Source organism: Corapipo altera, unplaced genomic scaffold (assembly GCF_003945725.1).
Source record: "Corapipo altera isolate COAL_440 unplaced genomic scaffold, ASM394572v1 161, whole genome shotgun sequence".
In the NCBI taxonomy this organism is placed as follows: Eukaryota; Metazoa; Chordata; class Aves; order Passeriformes; family Pipridae; genus Corapipo; species Corapipo altera.
The window spans coordinates 523,865-549,187 of record NW_020884979.1 but is presented as its reverse complement, the minus strand read 5'-3'; the positions used below and the strand labels follow the sequence as shown (position 1 = coordinate 549,187).

At 47.5% G+C, this 25,323-nt stretch overlaps 2 protein-coding genes across 5 annotated transcripts in view; one reads left to right on the top strand and one right to left on the bottom strand.

The window, feature by feature from the left end:
• ASAH2 (N-acylsphingosine amidohydrolase 2) overlaps window positions 1-5,557 on the top strand; it is a 20,377-nt gene extending 14,820 nt beyond the window's left edge. The window contains exons 15-21 of the mRNA XM_027665563.1: window positions 292-331; window positions 1,171-1,266; window positions 1,849-1,944; window positions 2,483-2,632; window positions 3,418-3,477; window positions 4,085-4,173; window positions 5,227-5,557. Coding sequence (XP_027521364.1) covers window positions 292-331; window positions 1,171-1,266; window positions 1,849-1,944; window positions 2,483-2,632; window positions 3,418-3,477; window positions 4,085-4,173; window positions 5,227-5,416 — 721 coding nt within the window. The 3' untranslated portion in view covers window positions 5,417-5,557. The remainder of the gene's footprint in view (window positions 1-291; window positions 332-1,170; window positions 1,267-1,848; window positions 1,945-2,482; window positions 2,633-3,417; window positions 3,478-4,084; window positions 4,174-5,226) is intronic.
• Window positions 5,558-10,407: 4,850 nt separating this feature from the next.
• A1CF (APOBEC1 complementation factor) overlaps window positions 10,408-25,323 on the bottom strand; it is a 28,680-nt gene continuing 13,764 nt past the window's right edge. For 2 of the 4 annotated variants that reach the window (XM_027665612.1, XM_027665616.1), the window contains 7 exons: window positions 24,693-24,857; window positions 21,333-21,430; window positions 20,239-20,509; window positions 18,624-18,829; window positions 15,992-16,128; window positions 15,141-15,274; window positions 10,408-12,711 (listed from right to left, as the gene is read on the bottom strand). In XM_027665612.1, the coding sequence (XP_027521413.1) occupies window positions 12,560-12,711; window positions 15,141-15,274; window positions 15,992-16,128; window positions 18,624-18,829; window positions 20,239-20,509; window positions 21,333-21,430; window positions 24,693-24,857 (1,163 nt within the window). In that variant the 3' untranslated portion in view covers window positions 10,408-12,559. Of the gene's footprint in view, window positions 12,712-15,130; window positions 15,275-15,991; window positions 16,129-18,623; window positions 18,830-20,238; window positions 20,510-21,332; window positions 21,431-24,692; window positions 24,858-25,323 lie in introns of all 4 variants that reach the window. The other 2 variants (XM_027665613.1, XM_027665615.1) reach the window with 2 other exon arrangements.

The following is a 25,323-nucleotide window of genomic DNA, read 5'->3' as shown; positions in this document are numbered from 1 at the left end:
GAGGGAACGGCCTCCAGCTGTGCCAGGGGAGGCTCAGGTTGGCCAGGAGGAGGAATTTGTTGCTGGAAAGGGTGGTGAGGCCTTGGCAGGGGCTGCCCAGGGAGGTTTGGAGTGCCCATCCCTGGAGGTGTCCCAGGAAGGCCTGGCCGTGGCACTCAGTGCTCTGGGCTGGGGGACAAGGTGGGCATCGGGCACAGGGGGGACTCAGTGGGCTGGGAGGGCTTTTCCAACCAAAATGATTCTGGGATTTTATGCTTTCTGGAGCCTGATGTTGTTCCCTTCATGCCCTAGGACCATGTCTGGCCGCAGGCTGCGGGAAGCTGTTACAAGTGTAAGCTGCTGAGGAAGAGATTTTTCCCGAGTGCAGCATGTCTGGAACCTCCCATTTCCTGAGCCTTCTGCTTTTCCCCCTGTCTCCTCCCAGCTGGGGTCACGGGTCTCATGTCTCACAGCTGCTTCCTTCTCACAGCTGCTTCAGACAGACTTTGCATGTGCCTTCTGACATGCAGCAAAAATGAATATCCTCCCCAAAAGAAGCAAACCCATCATGTTTCAATCCATCAAGCCAACACAAGTTAATTCCACTGGGAACCAGGCAGGATGCTAGCAGCATTTTTGTCTGTGGGATGGAGAATTTTTATCTCCTTAATCCCTACCAGGATTTTGCAACATGAGAACAATTGCAAAAAAAACAAAAAAAAAGGCAAATGTATTTTTTCCATTTGATTGGTGCACCTCGGCTGCAGCCTGAACACCATCCTAATCTCAGCTGCTGTCTCTGATCCTTTCTCACAGTTATATAATAATTTTTTAGGAGTATTCAGCCATCAGCTTCCAAAAAACCCTCAAATGCATTTAATTTACTGGAATGGGAGGTCACGTGTCCCTCTTTTACTTTGGGAAGTGGATATGACATGTTAATAAAGGCAAATTGCACTTGCAGGTTTACAGTCCTGAGCATCCAGCCCTCTCCCCACTGTAACTTTGTATTCTATCCTGGTAAAGGAGAATAATGGGAATAATAATGATGATGATGATAATAATAATAATATACCAGCCACCATAACAATAATAACAATATTGATTCAGTAGTAATAACAACAATAGTAATAACAACAGTATATCTGTGTATTAAGCAGTTGTTTCAAGGTGTTTTCTTTGCTTTCTTAGGAATTTGATTCCCATGGGACACCAGGGATGAATGTGGTAATTGCAGGTCTGTGCAATGTCTACACCCACTACATTGCCACCTATGAAGAATACCAGGTAAATGTTAAAATTGTGGATTTTACGTGTTTAATCCAGTTCAACTTTTGGCTGCATGGGGGTGATAATTCGTGTGAAATTATGTGTGTTTAGAGCATTTTGCCACAAAAAGCTGAAAGATTTGGAGTAGGAGGGCTGCAAGGTGACCATGGGTTGCAGTGCCCCATTGCTGTGGAAAGGCTGGTTGCCTGACACAGTTCTGAGTCTCCGCAAGGCAAAGCAGATGTTGTGCTTTGAGGAAGATGTGGACCATTGGTTGGACTCCTTGGGTTTAGAAGCCCTGAACTGGGAGGGGAGTTTGGAAGAACTGGGGTTGTCCAGCCCAAAAAGTTGAAGCCTTTAAAAAGAGTACAATCTGTGATAACTGGGAGAGCAAACAGGTCCTCCCTGTTTGCCATGGGTTGGAGAATGCAGAGTCACCTGGAACTGCAGCAGAAATATTTTGGCAAGTTGTTGGACTGTCTCCCTGACAGTAAACAAACCCTGATGTACCACTGATCTTATCTTAGTGCAGTAGGGTGGGCTGTATAAACCACTCAAGAGTCCCTCAAAGCCTCCTTTTCCCAATTTGTCCTTCGCCAGGTTCAACGATATGAGGCTGCATCGACTATTTATGGGCCACACACCCTCTCTGCCTACATCCAGCTCTACAGAGGACTTGCAAGGGCTATTGCCACGGTAATCAACCTTTTCTACAGGCCACATGCTGCTGGAGACATTTAAATCCTATATTTGTTCCTCAGGGAGGCCAAGTGATTGCTGCCCTCTCTTCTCTTGAGGAACACTCGTGGTATGAAAATAATTCCTGTAATGGGGGTCTCATTGAGAAATTCGAGGGGATTTTCAGGTCAAAGTTTGGGTCAAAGTACCTCCAACCTTTCAGCATGGCCTGAAGTTGCTGCTTTTTTACCTAAAGGGAAAAAAACCTCTGCTGCGTTTCCGCTGGTGACATCCATGATCGGTGTGACCATGTGAATGTGCAGGACCGGTGGGCAGTCCTGGGATATTCTGGTGGATGCCAGCAACAGGGTGTCCTGCACGGATTGCTCCTGCATACAGAGCAAGATCCTCCAGTTTGCTTTTACGCTCACTTTATTATTCTTAAAATGTGTCCGAGCGGTGGTGTGGGATATAGAGCCACAGCAGGGATGTGACTCATCAGGGAGACACTGGTTATGTCTGTGTGTGTCTAACAAGCACGTCTTCCTTCTCCCAGAACACCACCCAGGACTTGCCCCGTGGTCCAGAGCCCCCATTTTTCAACATAGGCAACCTGACCTTGGTGCCCTCCCTCGGCGTCGAAAGCGCACCGACCAACAAGACGTTTGGGGATGTGCTACAGGAAGTGAGGCAGCAGTATCGAGTGGTGAGAGCCTCAGGGATTCACTAAAACCTCTTCAGGAAATCACCTTTAAATTCTTACCCCTGTCCCAAAAGGTCTCTGTTCCTTAAAGGGTCGTGGTGCCCTCAGACCAAACATTTCTGTTGGTGGCCATGGTTGAGAAGGCAGAGTGTTTTCATACCAATGTCATTGTGCTGAATGTGACTCAAAGGGGTGAATCAAGAGGAAAATAAATGCCCTTTATTCGCCATGAAGTAGATTTCCTCTTCTGCTTCAAAATAAAACACCAGTTGATTAAATAGGCAAATATTGCACAGTGATTTCTTTACAAGCAGAAATCAGGTCACCTTTGATGCCTCTGCTGTGGAATGCAAATGAAATGAAATTAAAATGTTGGAAATGGTTCCGTTTTCAGTGCTCAAAATTTAGATAAGATGTTCAGAGCAAGGACTTTCATCTTACTGCTCTCTCCAGCAGTAAGGCAGGGAGGCATTCTGAAAAACCTCACTTGTTTCCTCCATTTTTTGTGTGGAGTTTATCCAGTTTATCCAGTTTTATGGTGAAGTTTATCCAGCAAGCAGGACAAGTGGAATGGCAAGGCACAGGATGCCAGTTCAAAGCATAAATTGTCCACTGCTGTAGCAACAAGTGAAATTATAAATAACTTCAGACGACAACAAACCAAACACACCAAAATAGCACCAAAAAACCCCCAACCCCCCTAAAAACCTCAAATGGCATCTTCAAAGGATGATCTTGATGTGCAGTGTGATAGTACAAATAACACAAATCTCAATTTCCCCCCCCAGGGAGAAGTTGCTGAAGTGACTTTTGTGGGAGCAAACCCCCGGAATTCCGCGGAGAACGCGGTAAATACGACGCAGCCACCCTGGAACTGGGGATGTTTGGGATCAGTGAATGTTTAGTTAGTGCTTTTTGCTTTGCTGGGGGTTCAGAAGAAGGGGTGTGCTTTGGGAATTCCCACCACCAGGGTGCTTTTGGGGCAGAGAACTGAATTTGGCCACGTTGGGCTGTTCGTGAACTCTTCCCACTGTTGAAGTCAAAGTCAACCCCGTTGTGTGTGAGGCCAGACACTCTCAGTGCCATCCAGCACCATCCAGGCACAGCAAACGTGCTCTTTAGTCTCCATCCTGTCAGCTTGGTGCATTATTTTAATAAAACAAAGAAAATTAGAAAAGTACTTAATTTGTCCCATCAATCCCCTTGCACAGACACTGATAGCAAATACATCACCCATCCATTCTCTTTTTAGTGATAAGTTCTTTGCAGCATTTATTACCTAAATTGGGATTTGGCAGTGAAACAGAAGTAAGTACCACAGTAAGTGCCAGTCAGTACCACGTTTGCCAGCGAAGCAGGCAGAAGCACAGGCCCTTCTCCATTTTAAAGTGACACAGGAGGTGGGGACACGCCTGTACCTTCAGTGTCTGGCTGACTCTGCTATTTTTATTCCAGACTGAACACAACTTCCTGACGGTGGAGAGGCACACCAACACTTCAGGCACCTGGCAAGTGGTGCAGAACGACGCCTCCTGGGACACCAGGTGGGTGCCCTGAGCAGATTTCACTGTTCCACAGACTCCAGGGAGTAGTTTAAATTTAGCCTGAAGACCTTAATTTCAGAGCTCCCTGATTTCATAGTCTTGACCCTGCACATGGTGCTTTCTGGGGATGGATCAGTCCATATTTGGGTGGTTAACTTGTCAAGACCACAAAAACTGGTGTTCCCCTTGGCTCTGGCACCTGACACGAAGGCTTAGAAGTTTGGGAAATGTAGGAGGAAGGGCAAGAACTACAGGAGGTTTGGGGTCCAGCTTGTTCATAGGCTGTATCCATCCATCTGTCACACCATGTGGATGAACAGGATGCCAAATGGAAAATAGGAGAGGCTCGGAGGATTTTTATCAGGAAAAGCTGTCTGGGTTTGTTGTACATCACAGACGAGATACAGACAACAATTTAAAAGGTTTACAAGAAAGAAAAGTTGAGGTTAGGGATGTCAGTCCTCAGGGAAAACATCCATTAAGCAGCAAAGGTGGAGTCACCTTTCAGAGCTGCACCAGAAGTCAGTTTTTCATCCAGTCATGTTTGCAAATATTTATTTCAGTCTCAGTAAGACTGGTACGTGAAAAAAAATTTATTCAAGATGTTTTGTTCAACCCCTTCCTTTAATTAAGGTCCTGAAATGGGGGTGCTTATCTCACCTGTAGTGAATATTCCTCCTCTTTGCTCAGCATTCCCCCTGCACAGGGAGGACTGAGCTGGTGAATGTTGCTCACGGGGTGATGTTGTACAGGGTTGTGATGTGGAGCTGGAAATGGAAGAACACAGGGGTAGAAATATTCTTCATCTACAAAAAGGACCCCTGACTTGTATTCCCCGTGTTTCCAGCTGTTTTTCAGCCCTGCTGGGTTTTGGCTTGGCTTGTTGGCTGCTGCTCTGGTAGCCAAAATATATGAGGAAAGGTCAAAAGAAGCTCTTAAAATGTACTTAACTGGAGAGCTTTCATCTCATTCCACTTAGCGAGCTCTTGGGACACTGGAACAAGTGAAAAGTGGGTTTTCCTGCTGACTGCAGGTTTTTGTCTTGTTTGCTAGGTTTTACTGGACCAGAGGATCCCTGAGTCAGAGCAATGTGACCATTGAGTGGCACATCCCTGCTGGCACAGAGCTGGGGACGTACCGGATCCGCTACTTCGGGCACTACAAGAAGAGAGTGTTCCTCATTCGCACCATCACCGTTCCCTTTGAAGGCTCCTCCTCGGCCTTTGAAATCACAAGTCCATAGCTGATCTCAGTCATTAAATCCATAGGTGATCTCAGTCATTAAAGGAATTGTTTCCCTTGAGCGGGAGGTTTGATATCTGGGGGGTTCTGTGCAGGGCCAGGAGTTGGACTTGGATGATCCTCGCGGGATATTCTGTGATGTTCTGGAAGGGTTTTTTTTGTGGCACCCGTGGCTCTGTACATCATTGCTGTCCCTCAAGTGCTGCTGGTCATCCTTTGCTTTGCAAAGCTCAGCTTCCTGCAAAGTTTTGGCTTTTAGCTGCAGCTCAGTCTCCTCGTGTGTTCTCATTCAAGCAGTTCCTGTCCTGGCCAGATCTCATTGCGGTTGATTCTCATTGTAATAAAAGATGTAACTTTTTCTTCAGTCATTGAACAAGCACATATTGATGGTAAATAGGATCTCTCTGAGGGAATTAGTGCATACTGGGAGCTAATCCAGACCATAAAATAGTCCATAAAATTGAGCCAAGTCCATAAAACTGGACAGAGCTGCTGAATTCCCAAGGCATCAGAAGATTCCTCAAGCGTGCTTGAAGTGCAAAGCTGACCTTTTAGGATGACAAAGGGTTAAATAGGATAGATATTCATCAGGAAGGTTGGAATATAATTTCATTTAATCCTTTGGAGGATTACAGCAGCACCACGTGAAGAGAATTGCCCACAGCTCTCCATAAATCAGGGGTTCCAGTTTCAGAGGTGCCTGCTGAGAGTGGCAGTGTGGGCTCCCACCTCCCAGGCCTCAAGCAAGGAGAGGAAGGTCAGTCACTCACAGAGTTTGAAACAGTTGGCATTTTTTTTTTTCCTTCTGGAAAAAAATGTCTGTGTTATTTATTCTCCTTCACCAGTGTCACTTTTGAAGTGACTGGTGTGCCAGATGGGCTCAGTGCTGCCCACCATGTGTGGGTTCTGAAATTTCAGCTTGCTGGGAGGAGAATCCTCTCAGAAAGCTCTCAGTGGCCCAAGAAACTACAGATGGACTGGAAGCCACTGAGTGTCTGGAAGGACTACCTGTGTTTGTGCTGATTTTATGACCTGAAGACCTCACACATCTGTGGCACAGACCAGCTGCTGGGTGAGAAAGACTTTGGGGCTGACTTTGTCCACTCTTCTCGTGTTAAACTCCTGCCACAGCAAAGGGGCAGCAGATGGCATTTTACCCTCTAAATATCACTTTGGGATGCATCAAAAAGATCAAAATTAAGGATGTTTACATGTGCCAGAGAAAACACACCTTTCAGATCTGGATTTGGGATTCTTCTAGGGCCTGACAGTAAATGTTTAATAAGCTCCAATAATGTGTACCAATTTTGTATGCAATCTCTTTAATTCTTCAGAGAATCATCAATCAGATAATTTCGCCTCTCTTTAACATCAGTGGGAGAGGATGAATTATTCATTTTAAACCAGCTGCAATCAGTCTCAGAGATCCCTGCCCGGAGGAGCTCGAAGCATTCGCAATATTGAGCCAGGAAAGAGAGAGCTTTGAAAGGAACATCGCTGGGAATCCAATCCCTGAAGATGCTCCCGATGTCCTTTCCCAGTAACTCGCCCAGCCAGCCCTCCTGCCCTGCTTTCCTTGGCAAAATCACTCTGTGGGCAGCGCTGTGGGATACAGGGAGGAGCAGAGGATGCTGCTGTGCCGTGGGATCAGTTTGCTCAGGGCAGAAACACTCAGGCTGTAAAACGATCCAGAAAGTTCATTGCAAAGTTTGTCCCAGTTTGCTCGTGTTTCCAGGTGGGACTGTGTGTGATCACAGCCCTTTCAAAGAGGGTCAGAGCACCTGTATGAAACACAGGAGCTGCTTTTTGGGCTGGAAATGGTGCTGCCTAATGAATCCCAGGATAACAGTCTCTCTCTCTCCACTTGCTGTTTCTCTTACACTGCATAAGCCACAGTGAATTGCACTGGTTTTCCTTAAAGAAATACACCAGGAAAAAGTAAATGGTGTTTCACTTTTTCCCCCCACTGTGGTATTTTTTTTTTTATTATTGTTTCTGGTGATTTTGTCTCTATTATTGTATGACATTAACTGTGGATCTTTTTCAGTAGCACTGAGCGTGTTTAACGAAGCAAAGTTGAATTGCACAGTTAAAAATGCTCGTGGGTAAGATCTACCCTCTAAAACGTGAGCATCTGACCCCAAAAGAGAGTTTTTAAGAAGCTGGAGTTTCTTATGGGAGAGGAGGTGTTGAGAGGCAGAATTAGGGTGTCTGGAGAGTCTCCCCATGCCCCAGAGCAGAGAGCTTTGTGAGACACCTCCTAGCAGCTGGTTTATTTGGCTGGCAGCAGTGGGCACAGGCTTTTTGAAGTTTAGGGGGCAGGGGGTTTTGCGGCTTTCCCTAATTTTTCGTGTCTAGAAAGTTCAGCAGCTCCGAGCGCAGGGGCAAGAGAAGCCCTTGGTGTTATTTGCTCTCAAACAGCATCGTGGCTGTCTCCTGCAGCTGGCACACAGCGACTGGGTGCCGACTGAAACTTTTTGGGATGCTGCGCTTGGATCCGGCGGCCACTAGGTGCCAGTGCCGTTTTACACAAGAACGAGCTCGCCGCCGAACAGATCCAAAGCTTGGAAGAAAATGTTTTCAGGAATTTGGGCACCTCGCCAGCTGTTATAAATATAGCACTACTCATCAGAGCTGCTCGTCCCTCCCCGGGGCTGCTCTCCTTCCATGTGGAGCCGTCTGTGCCTCGAGCTCGGGAGATGGGCAACGCTCTGCCTGTTTTATTTATTCGTGGGACACAAACTACTACAGAGTTGGGAAACTTTGTTTGTGACTGTGCCACCACTTTCCTCCTGTGCAAAGTCCTATTTGTGCAGCGCAAATTCCAAATTCCCCGACGGTATTTGGAGCTGCAGAAGAGACCCTGAATTAGGAGCTGACCCCAGGCACTGGAGGGAGGGGGAAGAATCCTCTGCTGCCTCCAGGCTTTGGGATTTGTTTGATCCTGTGGTTGTCTGGTGCTTTTTCCATGCATCCCACAGTGGATATTTGTGTGCAGCCTCTCTGCAGGTCCACCAGCAGCTCTCTGATTTTTAACACCTTCATAGCTGGGGCTTCACGTGCCCAGGGTGGGCCTGGGGAACAAGGAATGTCACTCTTCCGATGTTTCTCTTAACCAACCCCAAACCTGGATGTGCACAGTCCCCGTTTCCTGCAGACAGCTGGAGCCAGGCCAGGATGAGTCTCTGGGCATGGAGGTGGCAGGGCATGTCCAGGGAGAGAGCAGCCCACCCCAAGCACCCCTGAGGGAGAGGCTGTCTGAGCCCTGCCTTGGCCCTTAACAAAGAGCTGCAGTTTTAGCCAAGACTGAGGTTTTGGGGACACACAACAATTTCCAGCCCTGGAAAGAAAGGAGCATCCCATCAGAGCATCACCAGGGCCAGGTTTGACCCCCAGCTGGTGAACAGCAGTGATTTGTGATCCCTGACTGGAATGTCACCATTCAAAGGTGGCTTTTTGTTGTTTTGTTGGGGTTTTTTTCCCCCCTGAAAAAGAGAAATCCAGGTAGGTGTCTGATGGAGACATGAGATGGCCTCTGAGAGATTTAGCTGGGCTAGTGGGAAAAGGGAGCCATGCAAGCTCAAAGGTAAAGCAAATCCCCTTGGAAGGCACTGGAGACGTTGTCCCATGGAGGGGGTTTCAGTGGGACATGAGAGAGAGTTTCCATGTGGGACATTTCAGGGTCTATCCAGCTCCAAACATGCTCAGACATGTTTTATTTCTCCTTTACACCTCAGATGTGCTGCTGAGACCTCCAGGAAAGGGCTGGCTGGAAGAAGGGAGATGGAAAATGCAATTTTTGTACCTCCTGCCTTACAAGCAGCCAAATATGAGGCCATCTGCTGATTTTTCTGGGCCACTGATCTTCTCATCACTTACACCTCAAACATGTTCAGACTTGGTGGAGGATGGTTGTGGGGTTTGGCTCTGTCTTCTTCTCCGGTGGGAACTCACATTTTTACAAAAGGGAAATTATGGTGGGTTTTTTTTAAGCTGGGTTGTGGATTTGAGATTCCTTGAAAAATCATTCTGGCTCTCCAAAAGTGATCATCCAGCTGCTGCTGAGCAAAGAGGGAATCTCAGTTCCTGAGGGGGGGAAACATTACAGCACAAAAGCAAACTCTACCATTGCCCTGGTTTCAAATAAAAGGAAAGCAGGACATCAGGAAAAGCTAATGAGGGAAAATAATGGAGCTGGCAGAGCTGCTGTTCTCACTGGAGCCCACAGTACAGCTGACCTCTTTGTAAGTCTGTAAGAACAATGTCAAGTTATTTTGGCAAAATCTCTTTTGGCTTGGTAGGGAGGCCTTTTTCTGAGGGCTGTGTGCTCTCAGGAGCAAGGTACCAGACCTTCCTCCCATTTCTTGGGCTCAGGATCTCTCTGGGAAGGTGCAAACCCAGAATCCTTTGTACCAGGTATGGAAGCAGGAATTGCTGTTTCTCAGCTGCTGAATTACAATGGTGTTCCAAGGAGCAGCTTCTCATCCTAAAAAGACCTAAATTAGCTGATTTTACCTACTGGTGACCTGGCAACAGGCTCTCCTCAGGGTGGGGCCAATCCCTCACAGTCCTGACCCAGGCATCAGCCCACCTACCCCCTTATTTTCGCACGTTGCTGCCTCACTGTTGATATCACCCCAAGAAATCTCTGCTGGGCTCAGGCAAGGAACAATGACCCCTGTAATCAATTTATAGCAAAAGCAATTCCTGTAGCTCTGACAGAGAAATAAATATTGACCAGAGAGGTGATGGGAAAAAACGCCAACCCCTTGATTTTTTTACTTATAAGTGCAGAGGTGTAAAACTGCTGATTTTCTGCTGCGTGAGCTCGATGAGTGTCACCAAGGTGCACGTGGAAAACACCCCTGGCACTGCTGAACAGCTTGTGACCCTGCCTGTCTGACCTCCCATCGATCCCCATGGAGCAGAGTGTGCTCTTATTGACCACACAGGGGCTGGAACTCGGGCTATAAAACAACAGAGGCACGTGGGTTGGCTTAAAAAGTTTTAATGATATTTCAAAGTCCAGTGAATGTCCTCGGATTACTCTAAAATTACAGACCTGCTTCACAGAATTTAATCCCAGTTATAATTTGCTTGTAATGGGTGATTGAGATGCCATTTTCACTTCATTCCCTTTAAACACACACGATTGTCCTCCAGTAAATGGAAAGTGTGATTATTTTCTTTTTTACTACACTCCATAGTGTTAAAACTCTATACAAATATTGTACTAGTGTACAAAAATAAGTGCTTCATGCGCACACTTTTTTAATACTGCTTCTTGCCCTTTCCTTTGACATCTTTCTGAACTCATATAAATAGCTGAAAAAGCAGACTAAAGTCACTGAACAGGCAAAGTGAGAAACACTTCTTGCCAACGGTGGCCTTTGAGAGACACACTCAGGGACGTGTTACTCGTTGGCAAACACGACTTAAAGACATAAACAGAAGAGGGGAAAAGAAAGCCACGAGATCCATAACACTCTTGGTTATTCAGCCCTCTGTGAACAGGTTTGTCATTTAAAGTGTGACCAACAGCAGCCACAGAGGGTTTGTAATACCTTTAGGGTCACCCCAACGAGGTACTTTATAAATAGAAGGGGTCTAACGGGACCACAAACTTCACAGCTTATGTGGTTTTGTTCCATTCCGAGCGAAGCCGAGTCAGCCGGAGCATGAGAGTAGAAAACACTGCGTTCCCAGCAGCCAACACCTTGTCACAGACCTCTGTGCCTCGTACAGTTTTGGGGATGCACAGGAAAAACTCCTCCTGGAATGGCTTGTTTGGTGCCACATCCCATCACCCAGACCAGATGGGAAATTTGGGGCCAGATCTGTTGGACTCGATGGGTGTCGTCAATCCAGCTGTAAATTCTCCCCCCCTCAAAAAAGGGGTTTTTTTGGTCCTAAACTGAGCAGATTTAAGTTTTCACAGTGTGCATTACTGCATAGGATATCTCTAGAGCATCACTACTCCTGCCTCGATCCCATGGCAAAAATAAACAGATAATGCCCTCATGCTGTAAAGCAAGGGGTACTCTCAGCATTCCCAAAGTGTTTAAACACAACACCAACCTCTGGTGTTCTCCAAAGCAAGAGGTGCCTTTACTGCTGTTCCAGTAAATTCATTTTTGGTGGAATGACAGCAGCCAGAAGCCTTGATTTGATGCATAAAGCAGCACTGACAGCCAGGTAAGGCTCTTTCCAAACTGTGGAAATGTTCCTTGGATATAATTTTATTCCTGTAGAGGTGTCTGTTGTTACTGGGCCATGGTTGTGAGCTCTCATGCTCTAATTAAGTAGAGAACTGGCCTTAATGAATAGCACTTTTCTGGTCCTCAGCCTTAATAGTCCTGGAAGTTTTCCTGTCTTGCAGCAAATGTTCCCATTTGATGGGAAGAGGACAAAAATTGTTATTTGCTGATTTGTGGACGTGGTTGGGAAGGAGCAAAGCAAGAGGGAAAGCTCTGCTGAGTGCTTGCCTCCTGCTCTAAAAATCGAATCAGCATGGCAACCAGCCTGTTTGGCTGGGCAGAAATGTTTATTACAAATTACTTTTTGCCTTGGCTGTGCCAGAAAGAATTTCCGAGACACCTGAGGTGCCTGAACACATGTTCACAGTGCTGGTGGCAGCGAGAGGCAAATCCATGTGGCCAAGGAGTCAAGGCTGGAGGAGGAATTTTTGGGTGAATGTAGGAGAATTCCTGATGCGTGGAGGGTTTTGCTGGGAACACCCCTTCCTTCCCCTGTCCCATGTCACAACATCCATGGGAGCAACTGTGTTCAGCACAGGTTGTTGCTTGTAAACACACACACAGTAGGCTGTACATATACATATATATATATATATATAATATATATATATATACACACACCTGAGACCTGCTCATTTTCTGGGCTGAGCTTTTGCTTTCTACTGTGAAAATCTGATTTTGAGTGATTTTTTCCCTTTAACTTTTCCCTTCCCTCCCCCCCCAATATCCCGTTACGAACCCGAAGAACTCCAGGACTGAAACTCCAACTAACTCAGGCAACAGATGAGTTTAAAATCGAGAGGGTGTAAAAATTACCAGACTGGGATATTTTTTTTTTTTTCCTTTCTGCCTGTGCTTGATTTAAGGGACCTTGATTAAAGCCAGGACTAAAATGCTCCGTAGCCATCGCTGCGTGCGGCGACCGCGAAGGCGGGATAGGCTTCGTAGGCCGCATAAGTTGCTAAATCTTGTCCCACAGTCACTGCTTGTTTGAGCTGAGTGGCTGTGACAGTGGCAGCTGCATTAGCAATGGTGTATCCTGCAGGGAAAAGGGAAGGAAAAAACTGCGGATTAATGAAAATCCACTCCAAACTCACCGTCACCTGGTAGGTTTTGATCCCCCGGGGACGGGGATGGCCTAGGGAGCAATGAGCTCCTTAATGGGAATGATCTAATTAAATTAAATAGGTCATTGCTGGCATGTTTTTTTCAAAGGGAGCTGAGAAAAAAAAGCTGGAAAATTAATGCACTTCCTCACCTACAGTTTGTTGAAGATGGTGCTTGAAAAACACCTCTCTCCGTGAAATATTTTTTCCATAGGCTTTGATTATTTCTGAGCTAAGAGGGTGTTAATGGTGCTCTGTACCTGTCCTCCCACACATGGCATGAGAAGGGCAAGAAAATGACATAATATCAGGGAAATTTGGGCAAATTTCGTAAAGAAATTATGGCTCTGATACCCTTCAGAGTCAAACCACATGGAATTCAGGACAGTCGGGTCAGAGAGGAGGGAAACTCCCTCTGTGCAGCATGGAGGAGGAAATATTTAGCAGACTGGATTTTTTTTATTCCCACCAGTTTCTAATGGAAAATGTGGTTTCAACGCTTCAGAGTTTTCCATGGGAAGACGTTTGCTTTGCTGAGTTGGAGTGAATCAGTGGGAAAAAACAAACATGGTTTGGGGGTGGGTTCCCCGAGGGCAGCTCGTTGACCAGAGCACGCTATTTTGTCGTGAAAGAATCAGGAGTTAAGACGAAACCTAAATTTGGGAAGAGCAGCTGGGGTGGGGTATCCATTGGATCTGCTGGCTCCAAAATCTCTGTCTGACCAGCTGGGCAACGGAATCAACTCCAGGTCAGTGGGAGCTGAGCTCCTCCTTCTTGGGGGGGAATGGAGATATTGGGCAACGCCGAGCACACGTTGCCTCATCAGAAGCATTATTTTGGGGGAAAACATGAGAAATTCACCTTAATTTGAGTGACATGGCTGTTCAGAGTGTTTTCTCTGCATGAGCAAAGCGAGGTGCATTGTTTTACCTAGGGATTGAGTGTTTTAAGGCATATCTGCCACCATCACAAGAGGAATGAGCTGCTACCCGGGCATGGCCTGAGCTGAGCTGGCCTTCAGCAAGCCCTGATCAAGGACCAGTGCGTGTGTTGCAAGCAGAAACTTCAATGCTTGTCAACTTGTTGTGTTTCCAAGACAAATAAATAATGGTGGGTGAAAGAAAAGGAGAGATTCTAATGAGGCAGTAAGTGGGGACTGGATTCAATAAAGAGCCCATTTGGTTTCCACGCTGCGGAAGCCCTGCGCAAACCCAGACAAATTGATTTTTCTGTGGCTTTTGCGGACTCCTGTGGCAGGAAGCCGGATAGATTTTTATTTTTTTAAAAAATCCATCCTTGAGACACTCCAAACAACTCAGTAGTACTGACTAATGCATTCCTCATGTGCAGTTTGGCGTGTGCTGCTGCCACTGCATCAGAATAACCATCGTGCTGGAGAGCACGGTAAATGTAATGCCTGTGAGCCGGATTCCTGGGTTTTCCATGGCTTCCCAAGCTGTTTGAAGCAGTTGCAAGAGCTATTGAGTATGAATTCCCAAACTGGGGGAAAAAACCAACCCCTTCCAGTGGGGGTGTGAGAGCTGGGATCGGATCCAAACTTTCACGTCATTTCTTTGGTGGGTGAAATCCTAAGTGTTGGTTCAAAGGGAGCTGGGGGCACTGGGGGGGAGATGGATGGGCCATGAATCAAACAACTGTGTGTCTTTGCAGTGAGGAAGATCTACTCCATCCTGGGTGGCACCAGCCAGCAGGTCGGGGAGGGAACTCATCCCAGATGTGGCACTCCGGTTTTGGATCCTGCACCTTGCCTGGGACTCCCAGTTAAAGGGAGGCATTCCCAAACTGGAAGGAGTGGAGAGGAGGTATGTAGCTGGGATGGGCCCCTGGGTAGTGGGGTTCCCCATCCTTGGACACTGCCCCAGCTCTCCTGGACACAGCCCCACACAGCCTTCTGCATCTGTGGCAGGGTTGGAGCAGAGACCCCGCCACCCCAGTGCCTCCAGCCTGAGCTACTCTGTGGTTTGTACCCTGTAATTTGGGTAGTCCTGGTTTAGAGATAAATTGCTTTATAGGCAATAAACTGGCACAGGTTGCCCAGAGAAGCTGTGGCTGCCCCTGGATCCCTGGAAGTGTCCAAGGCCAGGTTGGACGGGGCTTGGAGCAACCTGGGCTAGTGGAAGGTGTCCCTGCCCATGGCAGGGGGTGGAACAAGAGGATCTTTTAGGTACCTCCCAAGCCAAACCACTCTGAGTTTCTATGATAAAACTGCCACACACACAAGTAACACGAGTCAAGGCACGTGGGGGAGCACAGCTAAGCCAGGTTCTCTCTCCACACCCGCAAAGAAGCAGCCAGAAAAATAACATTCCAGGAGACTTTTGCTGTACAGACCTTCCCGTACCTGGAAAAGCTGGTGCTGTGGGAGGCACCTCTGCCCCCTCCACGGGGATCCCCAGGCTCTGCAGGGTGTACTCTGCCGCGTAGGTTTTGGCCTCGTCGACGTAGGCGCTGAGCTTGGGCGGCGTGAAGGGATGTCTGCGAGCACAGCAACGTGTTAGCTGGGTTTGTGTTCCCTGGGGCTTTCCTGCGAGATGGTTTGGTCTGCCTGTAGCTGCCATCATCCCACACAGCAAACAGGAGCTTTGTTTGCCTGTGCTGCTGCTGCACTAACAGGAGCATTCTCCTTGTAGTGGTCTCGTTTCCCTGCTGAGGTTACTGACCCTGGCTCTCCTTTTGGACACAGAATCCTCTCAGAGTTTGTTGTGCTTTTCTCAGTCGAAAACAAAACAAAACAAAAACCTGCTGTGTTTTTTCTTTAAAATACACAGTTGGGGGTGTTGTGGTTTTGTTTGTTTTTGTTTTTGGTTTTTTTTTACAATACACAGCAAAGAATGTTTTAGGTCAGAAATGTTTAGAATCATATTTGGAGCCTAAAGAGCAGCATGTTCCTTCAAGCTCCTTTCATTTCCCCACAAGAGCTATGGTATGCTTTATTTTTGTCTTAAAAAGTCCCCTTTTGCCTGATTATATCTGGCCTTCTATAATGTTTGCACCACCAGAGAGAGAAAGCACCAGGCATGGCAGACATCAGTCTGGTTTAGGTTGTGGGTGTTTTTCTCCCTAATACATAATACATTTAAAAAAAAAAAAGGAATAGAGACCTGTGTGATTGTGCTTTGAGGAGAGATTTTAGATAAAATGCCATTTAAAAAATGAATCCCAAACCTCAGAATACCCCAAATAATTACATACATGGCGGGGTTCTGGCTGGCAAGGGCAGGGATGGTGATTTTGTACAGGAAGAGCTGTCTTTGATCTTGGCCGATTGCAGAGTGGAGCTGGTAAACAGGCTGTCCCCAGTTGTTTTTCTGGCAGATTTCTTCTAAGATCTAGAGGAAGAAAAGAGGTTTTTGCTCAGGTTAATTGGTGCACAGAAGCCTTGTCACCCAGCCCCTGCACTGGGCAGCTGCCTTCCTTCCCTCCAAGGGGTTTTCAGGGAGTCGTGGCAGCTTCCTCAAAGCTTACAAAACATATAAAATAAATGGCAGACAGGTTACTACAGCCCCCTTCAAGTGTAAAATTAATCTAAATGTTTTCTACTTCAAAAACCAGTTTAATTCCTGAAGTTATTCCCTGTTAAATTGGATGCCTTTGTCCTTTTGCTGATTAGCTGCTTTATTCTGGTTTCAGAGCGGTTTTCTTTGAATTCTCCTCAAAAACTCCATATCTGCTCTCCTACTTCAGAGTATCAAAAAAACCCTTGAGTTGCATTCATCTTCACTGCTCTGTTGACCCCCTGGCTTAGTGGGTTACAGAGCATGAGAAGTCCAAATAGCCTTCTTTTTAAAAAGAAAAAGGGTTGTGTTTCCATCCAATTAATTACACAGGCTTCAGCAGGCGACTCCTGCTTTTAGTTTGAAAGGGAAATGCTGAACCACGTTGCCCTCAGTCCCAGCACAGCTGATTCCATGGTAATTGGGAATTGCTGTCCAGAAACACTCCTGCTTTGGCTTTGGATTTCAGGTTTTTTACCCACAGAATCACAGAATGGTTTGGGGTTGGAAGGGACCTTAAAGCTCATCCCATTCCACCCCCTGCCATGGGCAGGGACACCTCCCACTAGCCCAGGTTGCTCCAAGCCCCGTCCAACCTGGCATGGGACACTTCCAGGGATCCAGAGGCAGTCACAGCTTCTCTGGGTAACCTGTGCCAGGGCCTCCCCACCCTCACAGGGAACGATTCCTTCCCAATATCCCATCTATCCCTGCCCTCTGGCAGTGGGAAACCATTCTCTGTGTCCTGTTGCTCCAGACCCCTGTAAATAGCCTCTCTCCACCTTTCTTGTGGGCTCCCTTCAGGTCCTGGAAGGCCACAATTAAGTCACCCCAAAGTCTTGCTTATTTAAAGCTTACGCGTCATTTTATTTAAAATGAAAATGTAAAATGTAAACGTTGGTGCTGCTTTGAATTTTGCAATCACAGCTCCCCACTGAAGTTCAGCACCTGGTGTGTGAATAAATAGTTCATTACATTTCTGGACTGGGGCAACACTTGTTCCCTGCTGTCCCAGCACCTTCGTGTGGGTGGCGGGTTTGTAATGTCACATCAACACCTAAATCCTCAATAAGGCAGATCTAGGTACCAACACTGAGCATCCCAGCTGAGAACCAAATCATTCCAAAGGGGTGTTGGAATGGTCTCAGCAGAGGATGGGAGAGCCTGTCTGTGCTGACAGGTATTAATGAGCTTGCCCCATTAACGAGGCTGCCACGAAGCAAACTGCAGGGGTTTGTGACCTGCTGTTGTGAGACAGTAGCCAGTGGGGGGATTAGGGAGCTCAGCTGCTGGAAAAATGTGCCCCACAGAGCAAGTCCTCAGTGCTGGAACAAGTGCAGTGGCGGGCTGGCAAGGATGGGAAGAGGAAAAGGGGAATTTCAGCCGCCCTGAGGCACTGCAGAACCACTCGGGTGATCTCACACCTCCAGTGGAAGGTGTCCCATGGCAGAGGGGTTGGGACTGGATGAGCTTTAAGGTCCCTTCCAATCCAGGTTGTTCTGTGGTTCTGATATAATAGGGTAAGGGCACTGTGGAATTTTGTAGGAGAGAAAAAATCCCACTATCCAGTTTTCCAGGAGGATAAAAGGATGTTTTCACAGACTGTGGCAAACTGGATGCTGTGGTAATTCAGTGTCAATAAGCAAAGATGAGCTTCAAAATTCAGGGTGAAGTTGGTTTCTCAGGTTGCTTTGGAGAAGGTAAGGGGAAAGGAGTTACTGTAAGAGCCAGACTTTCAGAGACTCAGGGAATTTGTTCTGGATTTCTCCTCAGCCCTCATCCATCCACCTGGATCCCAGGCCCACAGGCACAACCAAATCAAAAACCTCCTGGAGGTACCAGAGCTTCTGCACTGGGCTGGGTTGTGGTCAACACCTCCTTCCCCATAAAGAGTTTGAAAATGTACATTATTTTTCCCTACATGTGCATTCACCCCTCGGTGAAGCCCCAGGGGGTGCATCTCATGTATCAAACCCTTTTTGGGTGGGAATTTCTTTACCCTCGGTGCTTTCACTGAGGAACAACCACAACTGGATTTCACCTGACCCCCATGGGTGTTTATGCCAACTCTCCTCTGTGGCCAATGGTGATCTTAAAGGTCTCCTCCAACCCAGACAATTCTAGGGGTCTGTGAGTGGACGCTGTTCTACAGCGAGGTGGGTGGATATTACAAGGCACAACCAGCATCATTAATTTTTTTAAGGTTTTTGGAGGTGCAAGAAGGGATTTAATTAGCAATCCCCAGTGCAGATCCCATAAGGGGCCTGTTTTCCCGAAGCACTTTGGGCAAAGAGGAGGGTTGGCCGGGATATTGATGCTATTTTCGGTACCTGAGGAGCGAGTTTGATCCCTTGAGGCTTTAGTGTGACGTGGTTCATCGGCGTGAGCTCCATCCCTGGCAGGAGGTCGTAGAGTTTGTCCTCTCCCCTCTTTTCTTTGAGCTGGTATCCTCGGCCCAGGCCCGTGTACGCCAGGTAGCCGCGACCTCCCAGTCCTCTAACTCCCGCAGCCCCTACAGGTACATTCATGTAAATTTCTAGGAATGTAAGAAGGCATTAAACTGAATCAAATCACGGGAAAAACGACCCTGATCCTTGCTGAAATGGAAAAGTTAGCCCTGCTTGCTGGGGGGGGGGGAAGATGGGCAGGAGGCCCCTCTGCGGGATAACCCCGGCTCAACACCGACACCCTTTCTTTTTGGGCTCCTATGCTTGGAGAGGGGAGGCTTTTTTGGGGAGACCTGCTTCTTTCTGACCCATTTCCCATCTTCTCTAGCCAGTTTTGATTTCATGATGCCTTTCAACCCACATTTGTAGTTGAAATGTGGAGAGGGGACAGCTGGTAACTTTTGTTACCCACCAGCGTAATTTCACCTTCTGGAAGAATTCAGAGTTTATACAATTTCACCCTTATATCAATGAAAATCCCTTTTTGTTTTCACCCATTACACTTCCGTTTTTCCTCAGGGAACCCTGCTTGGGGGTCTGGGGAGAACATAAGGTGAGAGAGGGATGGTGGGTTATCACATCTGCACCTTTCCCAGCGCAAACTTCATTGAAGCTGCTTTCACCTGTGCAGGAAAAACATGAGGTGCAAGGCGTGTTCCTGGCTGTGTCCCCTTCCTTGTGAAGGGAGAAAAACTGGCCATGGTGGTCCTTGTTAGCCCTGTTGAGGTGCCACACAGACTCCCAGACTGCCGTGGGACTTGGGGACACAAGGCATAATCTTTGGAAGGAGGATCAAATGAGCAAAGTTATTTATTTATTTACTTATTTATTTTTGCTAGCCCCAAACTTACTTGTGCACTTATCAAATTATGTCTCCACCAATATTTAATTTGGGGGTAGCTGAGTGGGGGGATTTGATTTGGTCCCAGGTGCAGTGACCCAGTAGTTTTCAGAAATACCCTGGTTATTATAAGGTTGATGACCCCCCAAAACAGGGCTCCATCTCCCAGAGCACATTATTAATGGCTTTCTTGATTTCAGTGCTGACCCCCTACCCTGTATCAGGGGCACGGTGACCTCCTTGGGAAGCTCCATGGCTTGGGGTCAGAAAACACCAGGGCTGGTAGAACTTTCCCTGTGACCTTCAAAGCAAAGAGGAAACACAGTGCTGAGCTGTGCTGGTGGCTGGCTGTGGGGTCTGGCTCTGAAGGGGGGAAAGGAAAATTGCTTTTTTTTGATCTTCCCTGCTGGGGCAAAACCAGGATTTGTGGTTTATTTACACTGGCCCGAGGGCAATCTGGAAGCTCTTTCAGGCTTACTCCAGGAAAATGGTGATTTCTTTCAGCTTGGGCCCGCTGGAAAACTGGGAAGGACAGAGCCCAAACCCCGCGTTTTCCATCCCTTTGGGAAAGGGGTCCAGGAGCCAGGGCGGTGCCCAACGACACACACGGAGGAGGAGCTATTTTGCAGGAGCTGAGTGTTGTGTGGCAGGCGTTACCTCGGATGGAGGGGGGCCGGATGATGCTCCTGTTGCTGAGCCCCTTGGTGGCGGGGAAGTGGAGGTTGGGGATGGCGGCGTAGGCCTGGGGCGCGTAGAACACCGGGGCGCCCAGGTAGGCGGCGGCGGGGTCGTACACGTGCCCAAAGGTGTAGGTGTACTCCCCTGGCAGCACGGGGCCCCTGCCGCCCGTGCCACGCGTGTATCTCACGTAGCTGTCCTTGTCCACCGGCTTGGCCAAAGTCACCTCGATGGGGGACCCGTCCAGCACCTTCCCGGCGGGGAGAGAGCACGGCGGGAGGGTGAGTCTCCAAAGCGCACACGGATTATCCTGCCTAGGGAGGGGGTTTGCTAATGGGATGAGAAAATGAAGCAAACCAGCCCCAGAAGCCCCCCAGATCCCCCTCCCACAGATAGAAGGCAGTACCGGCTTGGTGTGAAGGCTTAAGGTGTTGAGAGCGCCCATCCCCGCCCCCTTAACTGAATCTGCACAGCCTTCCAAAGGCTTCACTTCCCTGCCAAGGAGCTGCTAAGCCAGCGAGATTCCATGTGCTCCTGCGGGGAACAGCAGTAGCACTAAGAATAGGAGCAGGGTTAACACCTCCTTGGGAGCAGCCCTGGCACTGCAGCGCCGGGAGTTACAGGTGGCACAACAGGGACTAAATCCGGCACCCCCCCTTCAAACCCGCATCTGAACTGGGAGCAGATGTTCTGGGCTGACCTTGTCTGTCCCAGTTTGCCATTCACACGCTGCCCTGCGAGTGTTTTTGTTGGCAGACGTGGAACAAGGAGACCAAACCCCCTCTTTTGCTAGTTCTTCTTGCAGCTTCCTCTGCTTCCCCCCCCACCCCACATTTTTCTGAGCAGTGAACTAGAGTCTGAGCTGGGCAAACATTTAGAACGAATACAGGCAGCTAAAATGAATAGTTTGTGTACATCAGAGCTGCAGGAAAACAGATTCAGGAGTATAAAAGCAGCCTGCAAAGAGAAAACAGAGATGACACCTCCAGGAGGTTTTTGTAGCTGATAAAGCAGGAGGCTTTGTTTCAGTGTGTGTAATATAATGTACCCAAGCTCCAGGAATTAGTATTTACCTTCCCATTCAATGCTTTCATAGCTTCCACAGCGTGTTCTCTCTTATTGAAGTGCACAAAGGCGTAGTCTCTAATTTTCTTTACTCTCTCCACCGCACCTGTAGAAAACGTTGAAATATTAGTAGGAAATGGGTTTTAATTGGAGAATACAGGTCTGAAAGAGCAGCTGTGTCAGGTTATGAGCCCTGGGAGAGCAAAGGGTAAAAGAACAAGAACAAGAGGATACCTCTTAGGAGGTATATGGCATAGGAAAGTAAATATAGAATTGTTATAGTATTTCAAGACACCCTAGAAGGTTTTGGGAGCAGACACCAGTTTCCCTTTAAACTGGAGTGGTTTTCTCCTGTCCAAAGTGCTCTGTTGGGCACTACCTTTGGTCCCGTGTCTCCCTTCTGTGACAGACCACTAAACTGGCTGAGCAGGGCATGCACCAGCTATGAGAAACATCACCATGTGATCCCATCTCCATGGTTTCCTTCCTGCATGGTGCTTGGAGGCAGCTTCAGGGAAGCTGATGCTCCTGCCATAAGACAAGGAGGCTTTTCTCTTACTCATCAACTCAGGATGTTCAGCAAGAAGGAACAGCCAGTCCTGCCTGGGACAGAGCAGCCCCAGGCACAGGGACAGGCTGGGACTGAAGGGACAGCAGGTCTCTTGCTAAGAAATAGCCTTTCCCGTGTCAGTGGGGATTCCCTGGATGCCCCAGATGGCCTGGACATGGCCCCAGTCAGCCTCTCCAGATGAGGTGTTGGCCCTTCTGGGAGCGAGCTTGGGCTGGAGACCCCCCACCCTGGTGCCTCCAGCCTGAGTCCTTCTTACACCTGTGTGATCACCCAAAATAATTCAGATGTAAATGGCTTCTTGTCCTCTTCTGTGTTACCCCTCTAGAGCTTTCCCTTTCCCTTGTCAGCTCCTCTGCTGGGAACTTGTCGGTAACAAGATGCTCAGCACTGAGAGGTTTGTCTCCAAAATAACCCCACCAGTCCTCTTCCCCATGGCCACGACCTTTAGACATCTGCCCTCTCTTTAACTGTTCATCTTCCCTGCTCCTGCAGCTTGGGGAGCACATCATCAGCCAGCCCAGCCTCCAAAAGCACCACCCCCAAACATATCCTTTGGAAACTCGGCTCAGGGATGCTCAACAACTCTCCCCTTGGCTTCTTACCTTTTAAAGCCGAACAGGGGCACAGGGAAATGTCATACTGCCACAAAAACACTTGCCTAGATAAATGCAGGAGGAAATAAATTTCTCTGGTGTTCAGGGGGAGCCATTAGGAACTCCAGTGGGATAAATGGAGCCTGTCCCAGCCCATAACCTGAGCAGCACCGGAATGGTAAGCAGCACTTTGTGTCCTTCTGGGACAGAAGGTGATTTTTCCAAGCCTGAAGCTATGGGAGTTACATGCTGGTGCCTTGTTTACGAGTCGAGGCTTTAATGAACTCGCTGTGTTTTGAAAATCCCCCTTCTGCCTCCCTGGGAGTGTTCCATGACACGGATCCTCTCTGAGCCTGAAAAGTTTGCTCTTCCCTGCTTCTGCCTCAGCCGGGGCAAAGCAGTGTTCTCTCCCCTTGGAGAGAACATCCATGGAATGTCAGAGGGGGAGCACTGCCCCCTTCAGAACACCGGGAGAGCACGAGCTGCCTGCTGGAAACTTCAGCAGGGATGAGGAATTTTGCCGGAATCCCCAGGGAGCAAGGGCAGGGCTCTTCAGTGAGATGTGTATCTCTATAGAAGTCACCAAGCACCGAATTTGGGACAGATTTAAGGGGTGATACTTGTAGTAAAAAACAGTTTAAGATGCATAAGCAGTGTCTGTGGAGCCATAGATGTGGGAATTGCTTTGTCATGGGGACCTCTGGATCATAACTGCTTTGTATCATCTTTTATTGGATGACTTGGTAATGTCAAAGCAGCTCCTTAACACCCTGGATCAAATGTAACTTCAGGTAAGTGGTGCTGAAATGTGGCTCAGTGAACGAGGCAGAGAACCAAAGCAGGGGAGGGAATCATTTCACATCCTTGCTGCCTTTTTTGATCCCACTAAAAACTGCATTTGCTCTCCCCAAAGCTGAAATTTTGCTGATCTAATGTACCCGCTTTATCCACCAAAATTAAAACTGTCCATTGAAAAAAAAAATAATTAAAAAAAAAATTCCAACACGAGCACTGAAATGACGAAGTGAAAATGAAAAATTATACAGAACTTCTGTTGTTGTACTGAAAAACTTGCCTCAGGAGCAGAGCAGATGACTGTTACCAAAGTGTCAAAGGGGCATAAATGTGTTTCTGGGGAGTGTGAACTGTTCAGTGCTCAGCAGCAAAACTGGGTAAATAAAAGAAGGAAACAGTTAAGAGAGGGTGATGACATAAATTTAACTCAGGGGTAAAATGGGGTCTCCAACAGCTTGATGGTGGCTAAAAGTATGAGGCAGAAATGTTGGAAGGACACAAGAAAACCTCGTAAGGAGCTTTGCATTGCAGCCTAGTACAGTAAAAGGCATGTAGAGAGCAGACATGAAAAGTTGGTGAAGGAAAAATGAAGCTCTGTAGTGTATTTTAAAAAATTAATAGAAGGAAGTTAATAGGAATGAGATGAAAGGAGATTCACATTGCCAAGCAAAAGTTCCTAATGCCTAATGGGCTGTGTGGCTTGGAGAGCTGCAGAAATGGGTTATTTTTACTTTGTTGGTTTTGGGTGGAATTTCCTAAAGCTGGAGCTGCTCAGAAGTAAAATCTCCTTTGAAAGGCAGCAGGATTTTTATCCCCAACAAATCTACTTGCTTTTTGAAAAAGCCTCACCCTAAGTGCATGTAACATACACCACAAAGGAATATTCTGTTAAAAGATAAATGCTGATTATTCACAAATTTACAGGAGGAGGGGGGGGGGATGTATGAAAATTACAGAGTTCAGAATTTAGATAGATTAGATAAAAAGGATTTGTATTAAATCACGCTATTTTTATCATTCCTTGCCATAGAAGAATGCTGAAATCACCCAGCTGCTTCACCAGCTCTCTCTTTTTTTTAAAAAAAAACAAAACTGAAATGATTCCAAATCATTTTTATGACACAGGCATCCCCATGCAGCATTTTGGACCTCTTCCAGTTGCCAATCCCCCAAAAAAGGTTAGCAGTGTCGTTAGCTGGAAAATAAGCTGCCCTTAATGGGATGACATGGTGTGCAAGTTGGGTGGGAGCCTTCAGCCTAATGACCATTTTTGTGGCATTACACAGGAACATTTTACAGCAGAGAAACAGCTATTTTTATCTCCTCCTTTGGCATTTTATGACCAGAGAAATATTTCCACTTGCAGAAGCGGCATTTATTTAGGAGCTGCAGCATCAGGGGGCTCCTACCTGGTTTGATGCTGTTGAACTCCTTTTCTATGGTCTCTTCAGTGGTGGAGAGCATGAGGTTCCTCACATAGAGGATTTTTACTGATGACATGGTGTCTTCATCCACCTCCACCTCTGGCTCTGCCCAGTCCACGGCGATGGGGTGTCCCCAGAGCTGGATCCTTCCTTTAAAGGGATTGGCATGGTCAGTGTGTCAGACAGGCTCTGGTTCCTCTCACTTCTGCTCAGACACTGTTTCGTGTGCAGTGTGAGCAGCAGAGCAGGCCAAATTCTCCAAACACAACCAGAAAAGCCTTTCTAGCTCCAAGCACTGCTGGTTCATTAACTCATTTCCGAAAGCAGATGGTCACACTCGGAGCCTGCTCCCACCAATAGTTCAGGTGCCTGCAGAAATACAGCGTCCAGAATTGAAAGAAATGGAAATATGGCATCATTCACTAAATTCCACATTCCCTGGAGCGCTCCCTCAAAGAGAACTGTATAAGAATCCCTTTTGGCTGCAAAAGCTTCATTCCTTAGATAACACAAAAAGGGATCCTGAAGCCCTGGCTGGATGAAATGAAACAGCAAAAGCAGGGATGTCTCTGTGTGTGTTTGAATTCCTTTGGGCCCCACTGGGTGAAGCTGCAGC